This window comes from Sesamum indicum, linkage group LG9, assembly GCF_026168435.1.
Source record: "Sesamum indicum cultivar Baizhima isolate 11 linkage group LG9, ASM2616843v1, whole genome shotgun sequence".
Lineage (NCBI taxonomy): Eukaryota > Viridiplantae > Streptophyta > Magnoliopsida > Lamiales > Pedaliaceae > Sesamum > Sesamum indicum.
Window position 1 is genome coordinate 8,062,337 of NC_142665.1, and position 16,387 is coordinate 8,078,723.

A 16,387-nucleotide genomic window follows, 5' to 3' on the forward strand; every position below is an offset into this window, starting at 1 on the left:
TTATGAGATATTATTTTTCTAAATTTTGACGCGCTAAAAAAATTATTATTGGCTATGGATTAAAATTATGGTAAATAATTATTATTAATTATGATTAAACAAAAATTGATGCAAAAATTCATAGTATCTACCATGAAAACTATTTTTCTCATGGTTTCTAACGACGATAAATATTTTAGCCACACTTGCAAAAACTACGGTCCACAATCATTGTATCTATTTACTATATTTATTTATTTTTAATGATGGCAATTATTCATAGTCAAATGTTAAATTTGTTTTTAATGTCGAGACATTTATTACTCAATATAGCCTCATTGACACACTGAAAAATAATATAATCATTTTGATACGTTCCCGTCTGACAAGACTCGATGGAATATTATCCAATTATAGAAATATTAACATATTAGCAATTGGGAAATTTTAATTCAATTCGACTTGGTCAAACTTGAACTAATTATATATTTTTTATGTGATTGATGTATAACTTAAGAAAATTAACCAATTATATAACAAGTGTATCATAATTACTTATCGTGTGATTCGTCTGAAACTTAATTATTGTGATTTTCCATTTAGTCGATCGGTCAGATTGTTAGAGGTAATTAGGGTACGTAGCAAAACATAGCACCTAGAGCATGAAAAAGGTGTACATATTTTTAGCTAGCACTACAAGAAAAAAAGGTATATATTACAAATAATATTGCAACAAAATTAATTCTAATATAGCTAATGAGATTGACTAATAATGAATATTCTGTAGCAAATTATATATTAAAATTATCTAAAAAAATATAAGGTATGTAGGCAGCAAAATGGGGAAAAGTATTATTTTAGTCCGCTAAGTATACCTAATTTTAATTTTAGTCCAATAATTATGTCTATTTTTGTTTAGGGCCAGTAACTTACAAAATTGTTTACTTTTAGTCATCTGGCAGATTTTTCGGACAATTTTACCCCTATGAATGCATATGCACTAAAACTGTCTTTCAAAAGTTGAATAGGGGTAAAATTGTCCGAAAATCTGTTAGAGGACTAAAAGTAAGCAATTTCGTAAGTTACTGAACCTAAACAAAAATAGACATAGTTATCGGACTAAAATTAGGCATACTTAGCGGACTAAAATAATACTTTTCCTTATTTAATAGCAAATTATGTATTAAAAAATGTCCAAAATTAGGTACATAGGCAACAAAATGACTACAAATATTACAACAAAGTGTACATCAATTGATTTTCTATTACTTGAACTTTTGTTGCCAATCTTCATTGCTAGCGCAACGACTTAACTACAAAATTTTACGTAGGGAATAAATCTAAAAGTAAAATAATAGAATATCGTATTTACAAAGTGAGTTATGGAATTACCATAGTTCTAGAAACAAAGCTCGCTATGAAGTCTCATTTGTATTGGAAACAAGAACTATGAATTTTCCGTCCGTATATTAATGAATATAGCTACAAAACTTTTATTTCTATAGTGATGGGAATATTTGTAGAAAAAATTGCTATATAGTTCGTAGCCGTGGCATTGAAATTAATTGCTCCAGATTTTCTGTTACTATATGTGATACCCCATCCCACGTGGATTATAAACTAAAAAAATGAATAATATATAAACATTGGTCGAAAAACTATCTATTGTGGCGAGTTGTTGAAAACCGCACTCGAGCAGGTTTGAAGACAATTCCAGTGTCCAAAAGATTTGCGAGCCTGAGCTAGACAAATGGTATTAGAGTCGACCACCAAGCATTAAGTGCCATACGGGACAAAGTGCTATGTGGGTGAGACCCATGGCTAGAGCCATCTTGGACTAGAGATGAGGAAAAATAGTCCCAGACAGATTGTTGGTGTGTAAATCCGCACGTACGAAGGAGGGAAGAACAAACCCCAGTTTGTACTGATTCGAGTGTAACCTCACGTACATTTTATCACAAAAACAAGGAGATAACAAGTTGTAAAGGAATCCCAAGAACAGGAAGAAGATGAGAAAGCCATTGTAATTCACAGACCGTACCCGCCATACTCAGATATTCAGCTTCTGCCGAAGAATGAGAAACCGTTGCGTGTTTCTTTGTCTTCTAGAAGATAAGAGCCGATCCTAGCTAGCATGATCACACAGAAATCGAAAATGGAATGTCGAGTGTCCGTGCAAGAACCCCATCACAATATGCACGGAGTTGAAACGAATTAGAGGCAGAGAGGAAGAGCCTCGAGCTGGAAGACCCCTTCATAGCCGACATTATGCTGCTGCACCCCATTAGAAATATCAGGGCGTGCAAATCCAAAGTAAAATAAGCACCCAATCAGTCTTCGATAGGACTCCCGATCAGGAAGCAAAACGCCCGCATCGGCAAAGATGTGGTAACACTCTTGGCAGAAAGCATCACAGGGTCAGTAAGTATGTCTTGACGGCCTCTGATCTACATATCTGTACGTAAACCCAAGAAACATCCACTCTGAATTCTTTAATGGTGAACAAGGCGCCAAGCTACTGCTTAACCTAAGTCATGAGTCCAACCATAGGACTGACCACAAGGACATCATCAACATAAACTAGGAGGTTGGGGTGTTCATTGTAGGATTTCAATTTTTTTAAAGAAATTTTCAAATTGAATTGTTATTGTTGATTTTATAAAATAATTTTAAATTGGCACTTTTAAAACCAAAATCAAAGGTGCGGTTTTGTACGATTTGGCTGTTTTAATACTTATATAAAAAAAATAAGGTATTGAAACTAACAAAAATTAAAATATAAAACAAGTATCTGTGTATATGTAACAACCAAGAAAGATCAATATTATGCACTATAAACCACCAGCGCTCTTCACAACTTTAAGTAGATTAAAATACAAGAAAATATATAGTAATTCGACAAGAAAACACTTAATCTAACATATATCAAGGGCCGGTATCCTAGGATGAGAAGTAGGTCCCTTGTTTTTGGTAGGAAGAGTTCCAGCCTTTGTTGCCCCTCGGTAGAGTGAGTCTACTTAGTGAACTGGTCGTAATAGATTGACTTTCATGCTAGTCGAAATGGTTACTCTTACTATGCTTTCCATGAGTTCTGTTCTTTTCTGTTTTTTTGCCTTATCGTGTATGTGCTAGGGAGCATCGCTCAGGAAACGGAAACGAGGAAGGGAACTATTAAAGTACATATAATCATCTATACAAATTCAAACCTAATGAAGATTCCTTTCAAATCAGTCGTATGTGTCCATTAGGGTTATATAACGGGTTGATCCTTCTAATTTCAACAATGACCAAATCATTATATTCAATAAATATTTAAAAAAATAGATTGAGAGAGAACAAAGATAAAGGTCGAAAGATAGGACAGAGGTAGAAAACGGTAATAAAGAAAAAAGAGAAGAGGAAAAAGGGGACAAAAAATAAATGAAGAATTGGGACAATCATCAAATGGGCTCAAAATTAGAATGGGTTTAAAGCATTAAGCATATTTTTTTTTCCGTATAAAATTCAAAAATAAATTTTACAAAAATGGGTTTTGTTATATGGATCTTTGATAATATAAGAATTTTTTTAATACGAATTCTTCTAAAAGATTAATTATTTTATCAAATTGTTATATATATAATTTAAAAAATTAATTATATATTTAGCCGTGCGAATCGATTTTTGGTAATTTTATATTTAAATTTTAAATTAAAATCAAACTAATAGTGCGGTGTAATTGTACTCTAAATTTAGAATCACACTTTGAAAAAAAAATTATAAAAAATGGTTGGATTTAATTTGATTAGAGTGGTATTAAGTGGTTTGAATTTTTTTTTTTTAACCCGTACTAGGAGGACTAGAAAATTGCCATCAGCTCCTTCGGTAAAGAGGCAGTAGTTGTGACATGATTGAGTGAAGCCGACACTGATCAGCTTGGATGTAACTCCTGATTCCTTTGATAGGAGGCTTGTTTCAAGCAATAGAGTGAACGTGTCGAGTGACAAACAAAATCCTTTGCAACCTTGTATCCCTCCGGTGAATACACGAAAATCTCTTCATCCAAATGTCGATGAAGAAAAACATTATTACAGTCAAATTGGTGTATTGCCCAACCTCGAGTAGCAACAAACGGACCGTAACAACCTTAAAAGCTGGTGAAAAAGACTCCACATAGTCAACGCTTTTGATAATATCTGACATGAATTCCATGGTCACAATTGCACAAGAATCAGAGTGCTCGAGTAATACAGAACGAGAAAAATCAAAGCAGGGATCACTTCATTCAATGAAGAACTGGTAAATCATCCCTTTAAATATGAATACAGAAGGCGGCGAAGGGAAGAAGAAAATCGTGCAACGAAACAAACAGATTAATGAACTAATTCTATACAATAAAAGCGCGAACAACTTAGGCATTAAATTCTATACAAAGGTAAATACAATCTTGCAAGAGAACATTGTAATTTAAGCTACCATTTAATAAATAAAGACATAAAATGATGAAATAAAACAAGAATTTAATTTGGAAGAAAGAATCTAGATTCAAAAGTCAGATGACATAGCTAGATTTAGGGGCAGGTTGGTCTGGTCCTGCTTTTGTCTGAAAGGTGTTCCCAAACATGTGGGAGTCTACTTATATAGCATGTGAAGCACAAGGTACAACTAAAAAAGCTGCCTTCACCATCAATTATTTGATTTAATTAGCTGACACATACATATAGATGACAAAATATAATTAACCTTTTAATTCATTTAATGAAAGATGCCATATATATGGAATATATGTGTTAAATGGAGCAGAAGATATACTTGAGATTCGCACCAATAAGGGCTTAGTGAAGTCTAGTCGAATTAACAAACCTAACCACCCGGGGATGAACTTTAACAAATTTCTTGGAAACTCAAATCTTCAATTTTAAAAAATCTAACTCATACTCAATTCATTCTCATCTCTAGATTGATATCCACCCTTGGAATAACAAAACATACATGTCAACAACCTCAATTTTTTCACCTAAGAAGCTTGCAGTATGTAAACTAAGACAACCTTATTCTCATTTCTGTTGTCATAATCACCAACGTCAAAGATGCATTATAGTTCACAAGAAAAATCGTATTTTTGGTCTCATATTTTAGGATATTTTTTAGGGTAAACTACAAAGACCGTCCTTAGAATTTGTCATAAATACGAATGCCCCCTTATTGTTTGAGAAATTACAAATATTTTCTTGATATTAATAGTCGTCTAATGATTAGTCTAATTTGTTATGTTTTCATCCATTTTTTGTGATGAACTAACCAAAATGCTCTTGTGGATTAAAGATTATAATTTTATTTATTTTTTAAATTTTTTTTAATTTTTTTATGGACTAAGTGGATAATTTTTTATAATTTTTAAAAAATTTTAATCCACCCAATTTGATTTTTTAGTAAAGTTTTAATTTTTTAAAAATATAAAAAAATACTATAAGGGCAAAATCGATACTTTCATACCTTTATCCGTGGATTACATGATTTCATCAAATATTAGGGAGGTATTTGTAATTTTTTAAACGAGAAGAGGTATTCGTAATTATACTAAATCTTAGGAGAGGTCATTGTATTACGGTATTTTTCAATTTAGTTTGAGTTGTAATGACTTTCTTAGATTGCATCTGATAAGTTAAAAGTTTCTCAATTTTAGTCCTCACGTGCATTTTTTTCGCCCAATAATTAACGAAAAATGCACTTAAAACTACTAACCACTCCATTGATTATTGGACGAAAGATAAACATAAGGACTAAATTTTAGAAAATTTTCAACTTATAAAATTCAATATGAGAAAATTGCAACAAACTAGATCGAATTAAAAAAGGCCCTAACATATGCGACCAAAAATGCGATTTTCCATAGTTCACACATATTATATTTACAAAGACGAGGTTTTCTTGCAATGACAAACTCTCCAGCAATCAGCGCAAAGTCCCTACCGTTTGTTGTAAGAATACCTCTTTGCCACCACAATGAAAACTCCCAAGTTGAGCACACTCAGCCCCGCCAAAAGCAAGAAGAAATAATGAAGATGGCCATAGTTTAAGTTGTCAGGTATCCATCCAGGCCTCCCATCTCTAGTACTGATAGCCATCACAATTGCCACGATCAAAGAACTTAAATAGTTCCCAAGTGCAATTGTCGTGAGAGACAGCGCTGCACACAAACTTCTCATTGAATCCGGCGCTTGCTCGTAGAAGAATTCCATTTGTCCAATGTTTGTGAAAACTTCTGCACAACCTACGATGACGTGCTGAGGAACTTGCCAGAATACGGAGATAGGCGCCTCCATCACCTTATAGCTACTATGCCGTCTTACTGTCCCTAGGCGAAGCATCTCCAAAATCCCGGCTGATATCATGCCAAAGACCGATATGAATAGGCCGGTCCCAATGCGCTGCAGCTGAGTCAGGCCTTTCTTGTGGCCTGTGAATTTTCTTGTCATTGGGATGATGAAACGATCGTAGACGGGTACCCAGAAAATGACACTTATGGAATTGAAAATGGCGAGTGATGCTATCGGGATTTTGAAGTTGGACAGGCCTAATCGCGCGTCCATGTACTCAGCTTGCAGCAAGAACAGGTTGCTCATTTGTCCAAAAACGGTGTTGAAGATGATTCCAGTTGCCAACACCGGCAACAGGCGTATGATCCATTTCAGCTCCTCAACTTGTGAGACGGTGCAGAGCCGCCATGGGTTTACTGAGCCATTGCTATGATCTGACGCTTTCTCCACTGCTGCCTTGTCTAGGAAACTGCAAATAATTGGCAATGTTATTCAAGCTCAAGATTACACCTCTTCTGAATCATGGATCATGGATGATCCAGATACACATCGTTCAATATCTTTGAATATTAACAGATACTCTGTACCATGCTTTTGAGTTATGGGTCATTTTCTACTCATAAATACGTACCGGAATTGATTCGTATGGTCAAGTTTGCGGCTGCCTACTATTGCAGACTCGGCATCAGCAGTCTCGTACAGAATAGACTTGTCACCAGGCACTTCAACTCGATACTTTCTCAAGGAAGCCACCAGCACCTGGCAAAGACGGGTGAGAGGGTTGCCGCCAGGATTTTGGTACCGATATACTCGTGAACCTGAAATGAAAAACGCTACGGCAATCGCCATTGCCACAGCCGACACACCAAATCCCCATCCCCACCCGATGTTCACTTGTATCAACACGGGGATTGAACAGCCAATCAACACACCAATATTGGTTGAAAAATAGAACCAATTGAAGAATGAACTCTTTTGGCCCTTCTCGACCTCATCGCCATCATCAAATTGATCTGCCCCATACGACGAAACACAAGGCTTCATGCCACCAGATCCTAGTGCCACCAAGTACAGCGCCAAGGAAAAGACTGCAGTTTGAGAATCTGTCTCATAGCATTCAACTTTTTTGTAGCACCTCGGCCTCAGGCCCGGAACGGAGGCTGATAACGTCAACAGCGTCATCCCCTAATCACCGGAACCATCTCTTTTCAGTATTTTAGCATCATAGGAGAGGGAAGGTCTCCCGTTTTAATTAGAAGCGACAATATTTTATAAGATATATGAACTTATACGATATTTCAAATAAGTTTAGCCAAACGTCTTCTTAATCTAAATGAGGAGAAAACGTACAAGAACGTAGATGACAGAAAATCCGGCAATGGTCCAGTATCTCCCTAGATACGCGTCAGCAAGAAATGCGCCAAACAATGGCAAGACGTAGCAAGTTCCCAACCAGTTGGAGAGATTCTTTGAAGCAGTAGCACTGTGTTGATTCAGTTGTGTAGTGTAATAAAGAAGCAGATTGGAGCTCATTCCATAGAAGGCTAATCTTTCGCAACATTGGTTTCCTGCACAATGGTTGTTTTGCCACAATTTTTAGCCGTAACAAATATCCTGACTTAATTTATACAAACAAAAGCTAATAGCCGTTGTGCAGCCATTTGGCGAAAACAACGTCTAATAAAAGCTACAGTTTGGAGTGTAGATGAGAATATGATGATGAGTAGAATACCAAGAATAAAGGGGGAGGCCTTCCAGGCTCCAGTTTTGTTCTTGTTTGCAGGATTGTTACGGAAGTCCGACGTCCCGTCTTTGGTGTACTTATCTTCATTCCCCATCACTTCCATTATAACACTCGATCTTTGCACTCACACCTACTCAAAAATACATCAATCAATATAAATTAAGCATTACAACTTTAATATTATATTTTTATATATAATTGAGTGCAAAAATTAATTCACAAAAACCAAAAATCCCTTTTCTTAATTACTCCATTAATTCCAATCTAATATTTAACTGAGGGAATTATCAAAACTAAAAAAAAATGAAATGATACTCAATAAATAAATAAATATAACATATATCAGATTATTATTATATATATATAGAGCAAATTTATATAGAGAAAAGATTCTATAGAATTGGTAACCTTAAATCAATGCATTTTCACTTTCAAGAAATCTCTCATCAGTTTATAAGGACAAGACAGCTAACCTGTGTTCAACAAATAAGCCTTTCAATCCACTCCAAAATCTCATCACTCGTGTGTGTATATATATATATGTATGTATACGTGGGCATTAATGTTCATGGTCAATTACATTGACGTCGAAAGAAGTTAGGTCTAAATACAAAGGTTGCAGATGTTATTATAATTACACTCTCTATTCATAAACAAAACTTACATAAAAGTCCCATAAAAAACCATTAAGCATATTAACACTTCTCAATACTGTACTTTTAATTTTTAAGAAGGGGATAGGTATTTATATATTTGAACCTAATCTTACGCGAGCGTGAGTGTAATTCACCCTAATTAATTTTGCACCAACATTACATATCTGGTTAACAAAAAAATGATTATGTGGGTTACCCTTTAATGAAAAGTACTTACCTAAATTGGATTCGATCGAACCAAATCAATCACAAAATAAATATAATAAACTTATATATTATGTAATTTAGTCACTTTCTTTATACCGTACAACACGGATAACCAAAATAAGACAAAAAGTCAGTCAAATGAAGTCTGAAAAAGGTCAGTCAAATGAAGTCCAAGCTTCCTCTATTATTTGTTTGTTTTTTTCTACCAAATGCATTCTACCAAAGAGAAGCTACCTCTGTGTTGGTCTGAAATCCACCTCTTCCCCCTTCTCTTAAACACACCATATTTGAGCAAATCGAGAACTGGTGCAAAAAAGGTTGCCTTCGCAATAATACAAAAAGTTTGTCAAATAAAGTAACCTTCCTCTATTATTTATTTATTTTTTCCACCAAATAGGTGGCTTCCAAGGCAAAGGGAAAATTATTTAAATAATATAAAAAAAAATCATCGAATTGATGTGATTTGAAAAACTTTTAATTTTTAGGTACTAGCCGTCATGGCACGTTGTTTCTTCATTCATATAATAATAATATTTTTATATTTTAATATATATATATAAATCGATTCATCATCGTATTTATAAAAATGAAAAAGAAAAAAAAACAAAGAAAATAACAATAGAAAAAAAGAAAATCAACTCAAAAATATTATTGATATAATAATAAAATTGGTGTTGTAGTATGATAATCACTATTTGTGAGTGAAAATAGAGTTTTCGTTTAAGGGTAAGAAGAGAGAGGAGACGAGAAATGGGGAAAGCACTAAAACAATGATGGCTACTCAGGCTTCTTCTGCTTCTCCTATTTTCTTTTCATCAAATTCCAAATATATCCCTTCCCGCCAAAGCATTCACCAGTTTTACATGGGAAAATCTTTCCAATTATTTGTTTTTTTCTATAATTAATAGGTTTCTAGTTTTTATTATTATTCGATAATATGGATATATATTAGTAATATTAATTTATTTAGAAAGGTATAAAAGTTATTTTTACATACAAACCACACAATAAATATATATACCGTAACATATTATATATAAAACTCTCTCTCTATAAATACTTTATATATTATTTTTTAAATGATTCTCCTTGCTCATGTTGCCCTTTTTTTTTCTTCTTTTTCAGTTCAAGTATTTGTGTTATCAATTTTGCCTAAAAATTTAAAGTTTTTCAATCACCCCAATTTGGTAATATTATATTTTTTGGAGGGGGAGAATGCAATTTAATATGAAAAATGAGTAAAAAAAAACTCCTATAAAAATAAAATATCAATTATTTTCTGTAGTTTAAAAATGGGGGAATTTATTTAAAAAATACAGAAAAAAAATTAGAAAAGTAACGTGTTTTGGAAGGATTTAGAAAAGTAAGTGGTAACCGCGGTGCGGCGGTGCCACAATTTTTATTTAAAAAAAAAATTCTCTATGTCACCATGGTGGTTAACCGCGGTGACATTGTTTTTTAAAAAAAAAAATTTAAACCGCGGTGATAATTTATTTTTAAAAAACAATTATTTTATTTCACGATGAATTGCTGTCAACTTCTAGTTTAAAATTTCATCACCATCATAGCGAGTTATCAATCATCAAATATACCGTTTGACTCCCCTTGATGAGACGAACATTTCTCCACAAACAATTTCAAGTTTTATCAATCGTAAATAATAAATTTTTAGCACGTATACCGCACCTTTCGACCGTCGATTCGCCGCCACCAGAGCGACCCACGATCACGGACCACCACCACTGGACTCGCCTCGACCTAACGGTTCTAACGAGACCAACCTAGTTCAATTTTATTAAATATTTGTTGAGATATGAAAATTAGAAGATTTTTCCACCGAAAATTTGCGCTAAAGTTGTTTGCTGTCATTTCTCCACCGTCAGGACGAATCACGAATTGAGACCATAGTCGTTCGAATCCTGTCGTCCAGAAGATTCCAACAAGACCAGTCTTACTCAATTTCATCAAGTATTTGTTTGTTCAATTAAAATACATATGTTTTAAAATAGTTATAATTTTATTAAATTCTATTTAATTAATTAAAAATGCAACTTTTGAAAGACAGTTTAGTCCATATGCACTCATAGGGGTAAAATTATTCGAAAATCTGCCAGATGACTAAAAGTAAGAAATTTCGTAAGTTACTGAACCTAAACAAAAATGGACATAGTTATCGAACTAAAATTAAAATTAAGCATATTTATCAGACTAAAATAATACTTTTTCCTAATTATATATATAATCTATTTTGTTTAATGTTTTTATGCTCAATGCTTGTACGAACTTTTTGACATAATTATATGCATGGTTGGATTGTTACTACATATATATTATATATTATAGTTAAAACGAAATTATTCATAAGTTGTATATGTTCAATTAATCAAAGTTGAACTGAATTTTTTATTCTATTTTATATATACATGCTACACATATCATTTTTTTAAATAAAATAAATTATAAAATATTTATATATATAACGTGTATATATTAATTAAAATTACAAGATGTAACAAGACTTGAAATCGAAAATTTTAACCAAACCAAAGGAGGCTTCTCAGGAACAATTTCAAATTGACAGGCATCTGTCATTAAGAGGAAGCTTATAAAAAATTTAAAATAGCTTAAGCTTAAAGATATGTATTTAAAAACTTATTATAAGATATTATAAATAAAAATATTTATTAGAGAAAAATTTTATAAAATTTAGAAACAGAATGCTAAGAATTTATAAATCAACAACTTAAACAACTAATTTCTTGAAAAAGAAATTTAATATCTGATAAATTTTAAAAGTATTTTATGATAAAATGTACGAATCTATAAAATTTCTGAATAAATTTAACCAAGCAATTTTATTTTTAAATTATGGATTTCAAATTGTTAATAACAAATTATTTAAATTTATTTTGATAATTTTAAATTTAAAAAGTTTTAAATTCTTTAATTTTAAACTAAAATTATATTTTGTTGAATATTAACGAATTTTATTTTTTTCAAATAAAATAATTTAAAATCCATTTCTAAGAATCCTTCTTTCTCGAATCCAAATTCAAACAAACAAGAATTCATATATCATAGAGAAAATTCAATCCCTTGATAAAGAGAAAAAGTTGATGATAATACAAAAGAAAATAAAGTTAAATTCTACTCCTCATTTGTAGTATAATTCTAAAGAGAACAAGAAATAATTCAACAGTTGCATAGAAATTTGAACTAAAAATCAGACATAAATCCCTCATCTTCCTTCTCCTTGTCTCCTCGATTCCTTGTCTCAAAGTACTAGAAAATTAACTATTTTTCTTTCTACCTCAATGGGCTTCTACAACAACATTAACCACAACAAATTAAGCTTGTATATGATCAAACAGAAAGAGAATGAGTGGAGGAATTCTTGGGTCTTTCTTTTTTTTGTTTTTTTAATTGTTTTCAAGATCTTGGGGGTGGGAAGAATTGCGTACCGGCCATGAAACTGTTAATTGGAGCTGGAAACAAAGAAGGGTCAAGAAAAGGTGAGACTGAACTGCCTCCGCCGCCGCCGGCTGGATTGGAGGTGGCGGTTGCGGAAGTCCCAGTTATTAAATTAAGCTGTTGAACTCCAGCGCTGACGCTTCCGCCGCCGGAGGAAGTCTCCCCCGCCGCCATGTACTGGTTTTCGGTGCCTTGATCATAGAGAAGCCCTTTGAAGACATGCCCACAAATGCTGACTGCAGTTTGGTACGCGTACTGGTTTTCAGCGTCATCGACGGCGCCGCTCACTCTGACACACCGGAAAACCGCCTCTGCGCTCACTTCTGAAGGGAAATTGCCGAGTTCCAACCCTACAAACACATGCAGAAAACACACACACACATGTATGTGTGTGAGAGTATATGTATGTGAAAAACGAATATTATATATTATATTTGCATTGGTATGTGAAAAGAATGCTAGAAAGTTGTATTAGAACATTATTTCAACAATGCTGACTGTCATGTGCAAAGATTAGCATAAACAAGAACTCTTCTTCTCTTCTCTCTCTCTCTTCACATGTAGAGAGAGGGTATGGGGGAATAGGGTATTATCTGTCAATCTTTTGTCATGAATACCCAAAAACAGTGTTCTTGAAAAGAAAAGTGGCAAAGGGGAAAAGAAACAAAATGATGGGCTTTTTCTACGGCCGTCGATTTCACCTTACGGAGGATTTCTATGTATTTCTTTCTCTTGATCATGTGATGTAGCTGGTGACTACAAAATAGTGTACATGAAATACAATAATGTAAGATCATATCATGATTCCGCGTACAAGTGTGTGTGTATATATATATATATACAATTCTAATGTTGATGAAAGGCTTCGATTAAACGAATAAAATAAAAAACGGCGAAATCAGCTGCAGTCTCCTATGATGATCCAAGAGTGATAAATCCAAGAATTCCCAATAGTTTATGCGTATTTCATGCTTAAATATCATTCTCTTACACAAATTGTATATATTTTTGTACGTAGGATTCTTGTATTCGTTTGTTATTACGTACCTGAGGTGGTAGTAGGTATACGGGTACAGACAAGCGAGTTGGAAGGACTAGGATTCTCTCTCTGCCTCTTCACACTAGTTTCTCTCTCCTGCTTGTTTTCTTGCCTCTGATTCTGCTGTAACGCCGCGAGCTGCTGCTGCTGCTGCCTCTCTCTCCTCTTAGCCACCGGAACCCAAGTGCTCTTCACATGTGTCTGGCACTGAAACCCTCGACTCTTGCAGCAGGTTCTGCACCTCATATGTGCGCAGTCTTTCTTAGCCTGATTTCCACAATCTTGGCAGCTGATCCCACCGCCGCGGCTAGGCCCCACCGCCAGCCCCCCGGCGGAGGCGTAAAGATCCTGCAGCGGATTGCCGCCGACTTGGTGGTGGGGCTGTTGCAGTGGCTGCCAGAGCTCGAAACCCCTATACTGATGATGAATTTCCTCATTTCTGAACAAGAACCAGCTTTCTGGATTGATTTCCGATGATGGGTTGTGATGGCCGGTTGTTTCTTGATCAGGGTTGCTGTTGCTTATTCCTCTCCCCCTCCCACCGCCGCCTCCTAGTGAGAAAAAACCAGCCATTTTGGTAGAATCTCAAAGACTACTACTTCTCCTGAGTTTAATTGTGAAGACCCACAATCCATAGCACAACAAACTGCTGGCCTTGATAATGACTTGAGAATAATTCCGCCACAGCGTAAATTCTTTTGCAGGGTACTATTTCTGGGATTCTTGAATTGTGGGTATTTTTCAACTTTAAGACACAGACAAATTCTGATCGAGGTTTCAATGAATGACAAATTAGAATTGTATCATACTTCTTGGAACAATGAGTTTGCATGTATTAAATTCAAAACAAAAATAAAACAAGAGAGAGAGAGAGAGACAAAGAGAGAGAAAATTAAAGAAGAGATCAACTTTGCAAGAAGATTTTACTTCAACTCAGAAACTGAATTCAAATTGGGGTTTAATTAATGAAGAGAAGTCTCTGAATTTGGGGGGAGAGAGAAGCTTTTTTTTTGGTAAGAAGAGAGGAGGGATAGGGTGGGGGTGGGGGTGGGGGGACAGAGATTAATCGGCTCCTTCAATTCTGTGGCTGTGTTGTTTGCATTAAAGTCGCAGAATAACAGCTCCGCCGCGCCGTCATGGTCTCCCCAAACCCAACTCTCTCTCTCTCTCTCTCCTCTCTCTCTCTCTTTCTCCCACACTCTCTCTCTCTCTGCGACGAACAATTCAAGAAGTGTTCATCAGAAAGCCCACCACGTTCTTCCTTTGTTTCGATCTTTCGGTGTTGATTAGCAGGTGGTCGATCAGCTTTCTACCCACACAGACAGAGACAAATCTCTCTCACACACAACACACACTGAAATCCCTCCCCCCCTCTCTCTCTCTCTGTCTCTTTCTGTCCATGATGATGATGATGCTAATCAACTTAAGAGTGATAGGAATTTTGCATGAGGATCTAGCGGTCGGTATGCTGCCACGTGTCGATGTAGTTGCTTTTGCTCCCCGCCCATCGTACCGGAAAACACGCTGCTTTATGTCTCCAGCCAAAAAATAATCCCTTTGCCATTATTTAAATTTAAAAATGCTTATCTCTTTGTTTTAAATAATTAAAATGTAATTATCCAAAAGGATCCAATCCCCACACCTACTTCTTATTATATTCTAGGGTTTGGATAAGAATTTCTCAATCTAATTTTGCCATAATCTTATTACAATTTATACATATATATATATAATTATGCTAATTAAAATTTAATCAAAAAAATAATAAAAATATATTGATTAAGTTAAATTAATCAAGATAAAGAAGAGTTAGAGACATTATATATATATATATATTTGTCAAAATGGATTAATTGCAAAAAATTACTTTTTAGGAAAAAGTATTATTTTAGTCCCCAAGTATGCCACATTTTAATTTTAGTTCGATAACTATGTTTATTTTTGTTTAGATCTAGTAACTTACCAAATTGTTTATTTCTAGTCCTTTTGTAGATTTTCGGATAATTTTATCCCTATGCAACTTTTGAAATGCAGTTTTAGTCCATATGCACTAATAGGGATAAAATTATCCAAAAATATGCCAGAGGACTAAAAGTAAGCAATTTCGTAAGTTACTGGACCTAAACAAAAATAGACATAGTTATTGGACTAAAATTAAAATTAGGCATATTTAACGGGCTAAAATAATACTTTTCCCTACTTTTTATAATTGCATCTAATTAAGATTCTAAAATGTTTGGATGCTGAGAATTTCAAATGGATAATAATAAATTAATGTACATTTATAATTATGTAATGGTTAAATAATTTAAGAAAAGTAAATTGAGTTATTACTTCATTATTGATTGAATCTCAAATATATTTAATATTAAAATTATTTAACAATTCTAAATTTTTCATTATTATTAGAATTCAAATTCTTGCACCCAAACACAACCACTTGGATTATATCTTTACTTCACAATGAAGTAAGTAATCTTTAATTAGATCAAGATATATTTTATGCCACCTCTATTAATTATATATAAAACTGATAATTTTATATTTAAATTTGATGTCTTATGACTAAAGTTTCATAAGAGTTCATAGCAAAAAGAAAATTTAAAAAAAATAAAAATAAAAAGCCAAGTGATTAAAGTAAAAAAGTATTCAATCTAGGACCTATGTTACAAACCCTAAAATATATTACTTTTCTTATATTATTGAAAATATATAGGTATATATATATTTTAATTGACCTAAATGTATTTTTTAATTCCGTAATTTAATTTGGTTATTTAATATTTTTATTTGTTAATTTTATAAGGTAGTATTTTGGTGTTACATTTTTTTAATTTTTATAGTTTTAGTCATTTTTTTTATTAGAGTCCATCATTCTTGTTGGTAGAGGTACGTAAAAAGACTCGGACTTAAATATTACCCTAAAAAGTTAAAAAGACGAAACTGCCAGATTTCCTAATTATTGGACTAAAAAATGCATTTAATCCTATTT

General features: G+C 33.5%; 2 protein-coding genes across 3 annotated transcripts; both read right to left on the reverse strand.

Annotated features, from left to right (window-relative positions):
* Positions 1-5,722: 5,722 nt before the first annotated feature.
* LOC105171087 (protein NRT1/ PTR FAMILY 8.1-like) lies at positions 5,723-12,477 on the reverse strand. Of its 2 annotated transcripts, none has more exons than XM_088885213.1 (5): positions 10,572-10,688; positions 8,011-8,152; positions 7,629-7,846; positions 6,910-7,463; positions 5,723-6,747 (listed from the first exon to the last, which is right to left on the reverse strand). In XM_088885213.1, the coding sequence occupies exons 2-5, from the start codon at positions 8,123-8,125 to the stop codon at positions 5,928-5,930; spliced, it is 1,707 nt and encodes a 568-aa protein (XP_088741339.1). In that variant the 5' UTR covers positions 8,126-8,152; positions 10,572-10,688; the 3' UTR covers positions 5,723-5,927. The 2 variants fall into 2 exon arrangements, with proteins under 2 accessions (XP_088741339.1, XP_011090404.1); XM_011092102.3 differs by lacking the exon at positions 10,572-10,688 and adding an exon at positions 12,347-12,477 and having other exon boundaries at positions 5,724-6,747.
* On the reverse strand, positions 12,021-14,805 carry LOC105171089 (protein EXPRESSION OF TERPENOIDS 1). Its single transcript, XM_011092103.3, has 2 exons — positions 13,404-14,805; positions 12,021-12,706 (listed from the first exon to the last, which is right to left on the reverse strand). The coding sequence occupies exons 1-2, from the start codon at positions 13,966-13,968 to the stop codon at positions 12,315-12,317; spliced, it is 957 nt and encodes a 318-aa protein (XP_011090405.1). The 5' UTR covers positions 13,969-14,805; the 3' UTR covers positions 12,021-12,314.
* Positions 14,806-16,387: the final 1,582 nt, after the last annotated feature.

What these genes read in the sequence shown, in the direction of transcription:
- LOC105171089 (XM_011092103.3), bottom strand. Translation starts at nt 13,968, where the DNA reads ATGGCTGGTTTTTTCTCACTAGGAGGCGGCGGTGGGAGGGGGAGAGGA. An exon ending in TATACCTACTACCACCTCAG is followed by an intron (nt 12,707 to 13,403) that starts GTACGTAATAAC and finishes ATGTGTTTGTAG; the next exon opens with GGTTGGAACTCGGCAATTTC.
- LOC105171087 (XM_088885213.1), bottom strand. Translation starts at nt 8,125, where the DNA reads ATGGAAGTGATGGGGAATGAAGATAAGTACACCAAAGACGGGACGTCG. An exon ending in GGCCTCCCCCTTTATTCTTG is followed by an intron (nt 7,847 to 8,010) that starts GTATTCTACTCA and finishes ACCATTGTGCAG; the next exon opens with GAAACCAATGTTGCGAAAGA. An exon ending in TTTCTGTCATCTACGTTCTT is followed by an intron (nt 7,464 to 7,628) that starts GTACGTTTTCTC and finishes TCCGGTGATTAG; the next exon opens with GGGATGACGCTGTTGACGTT.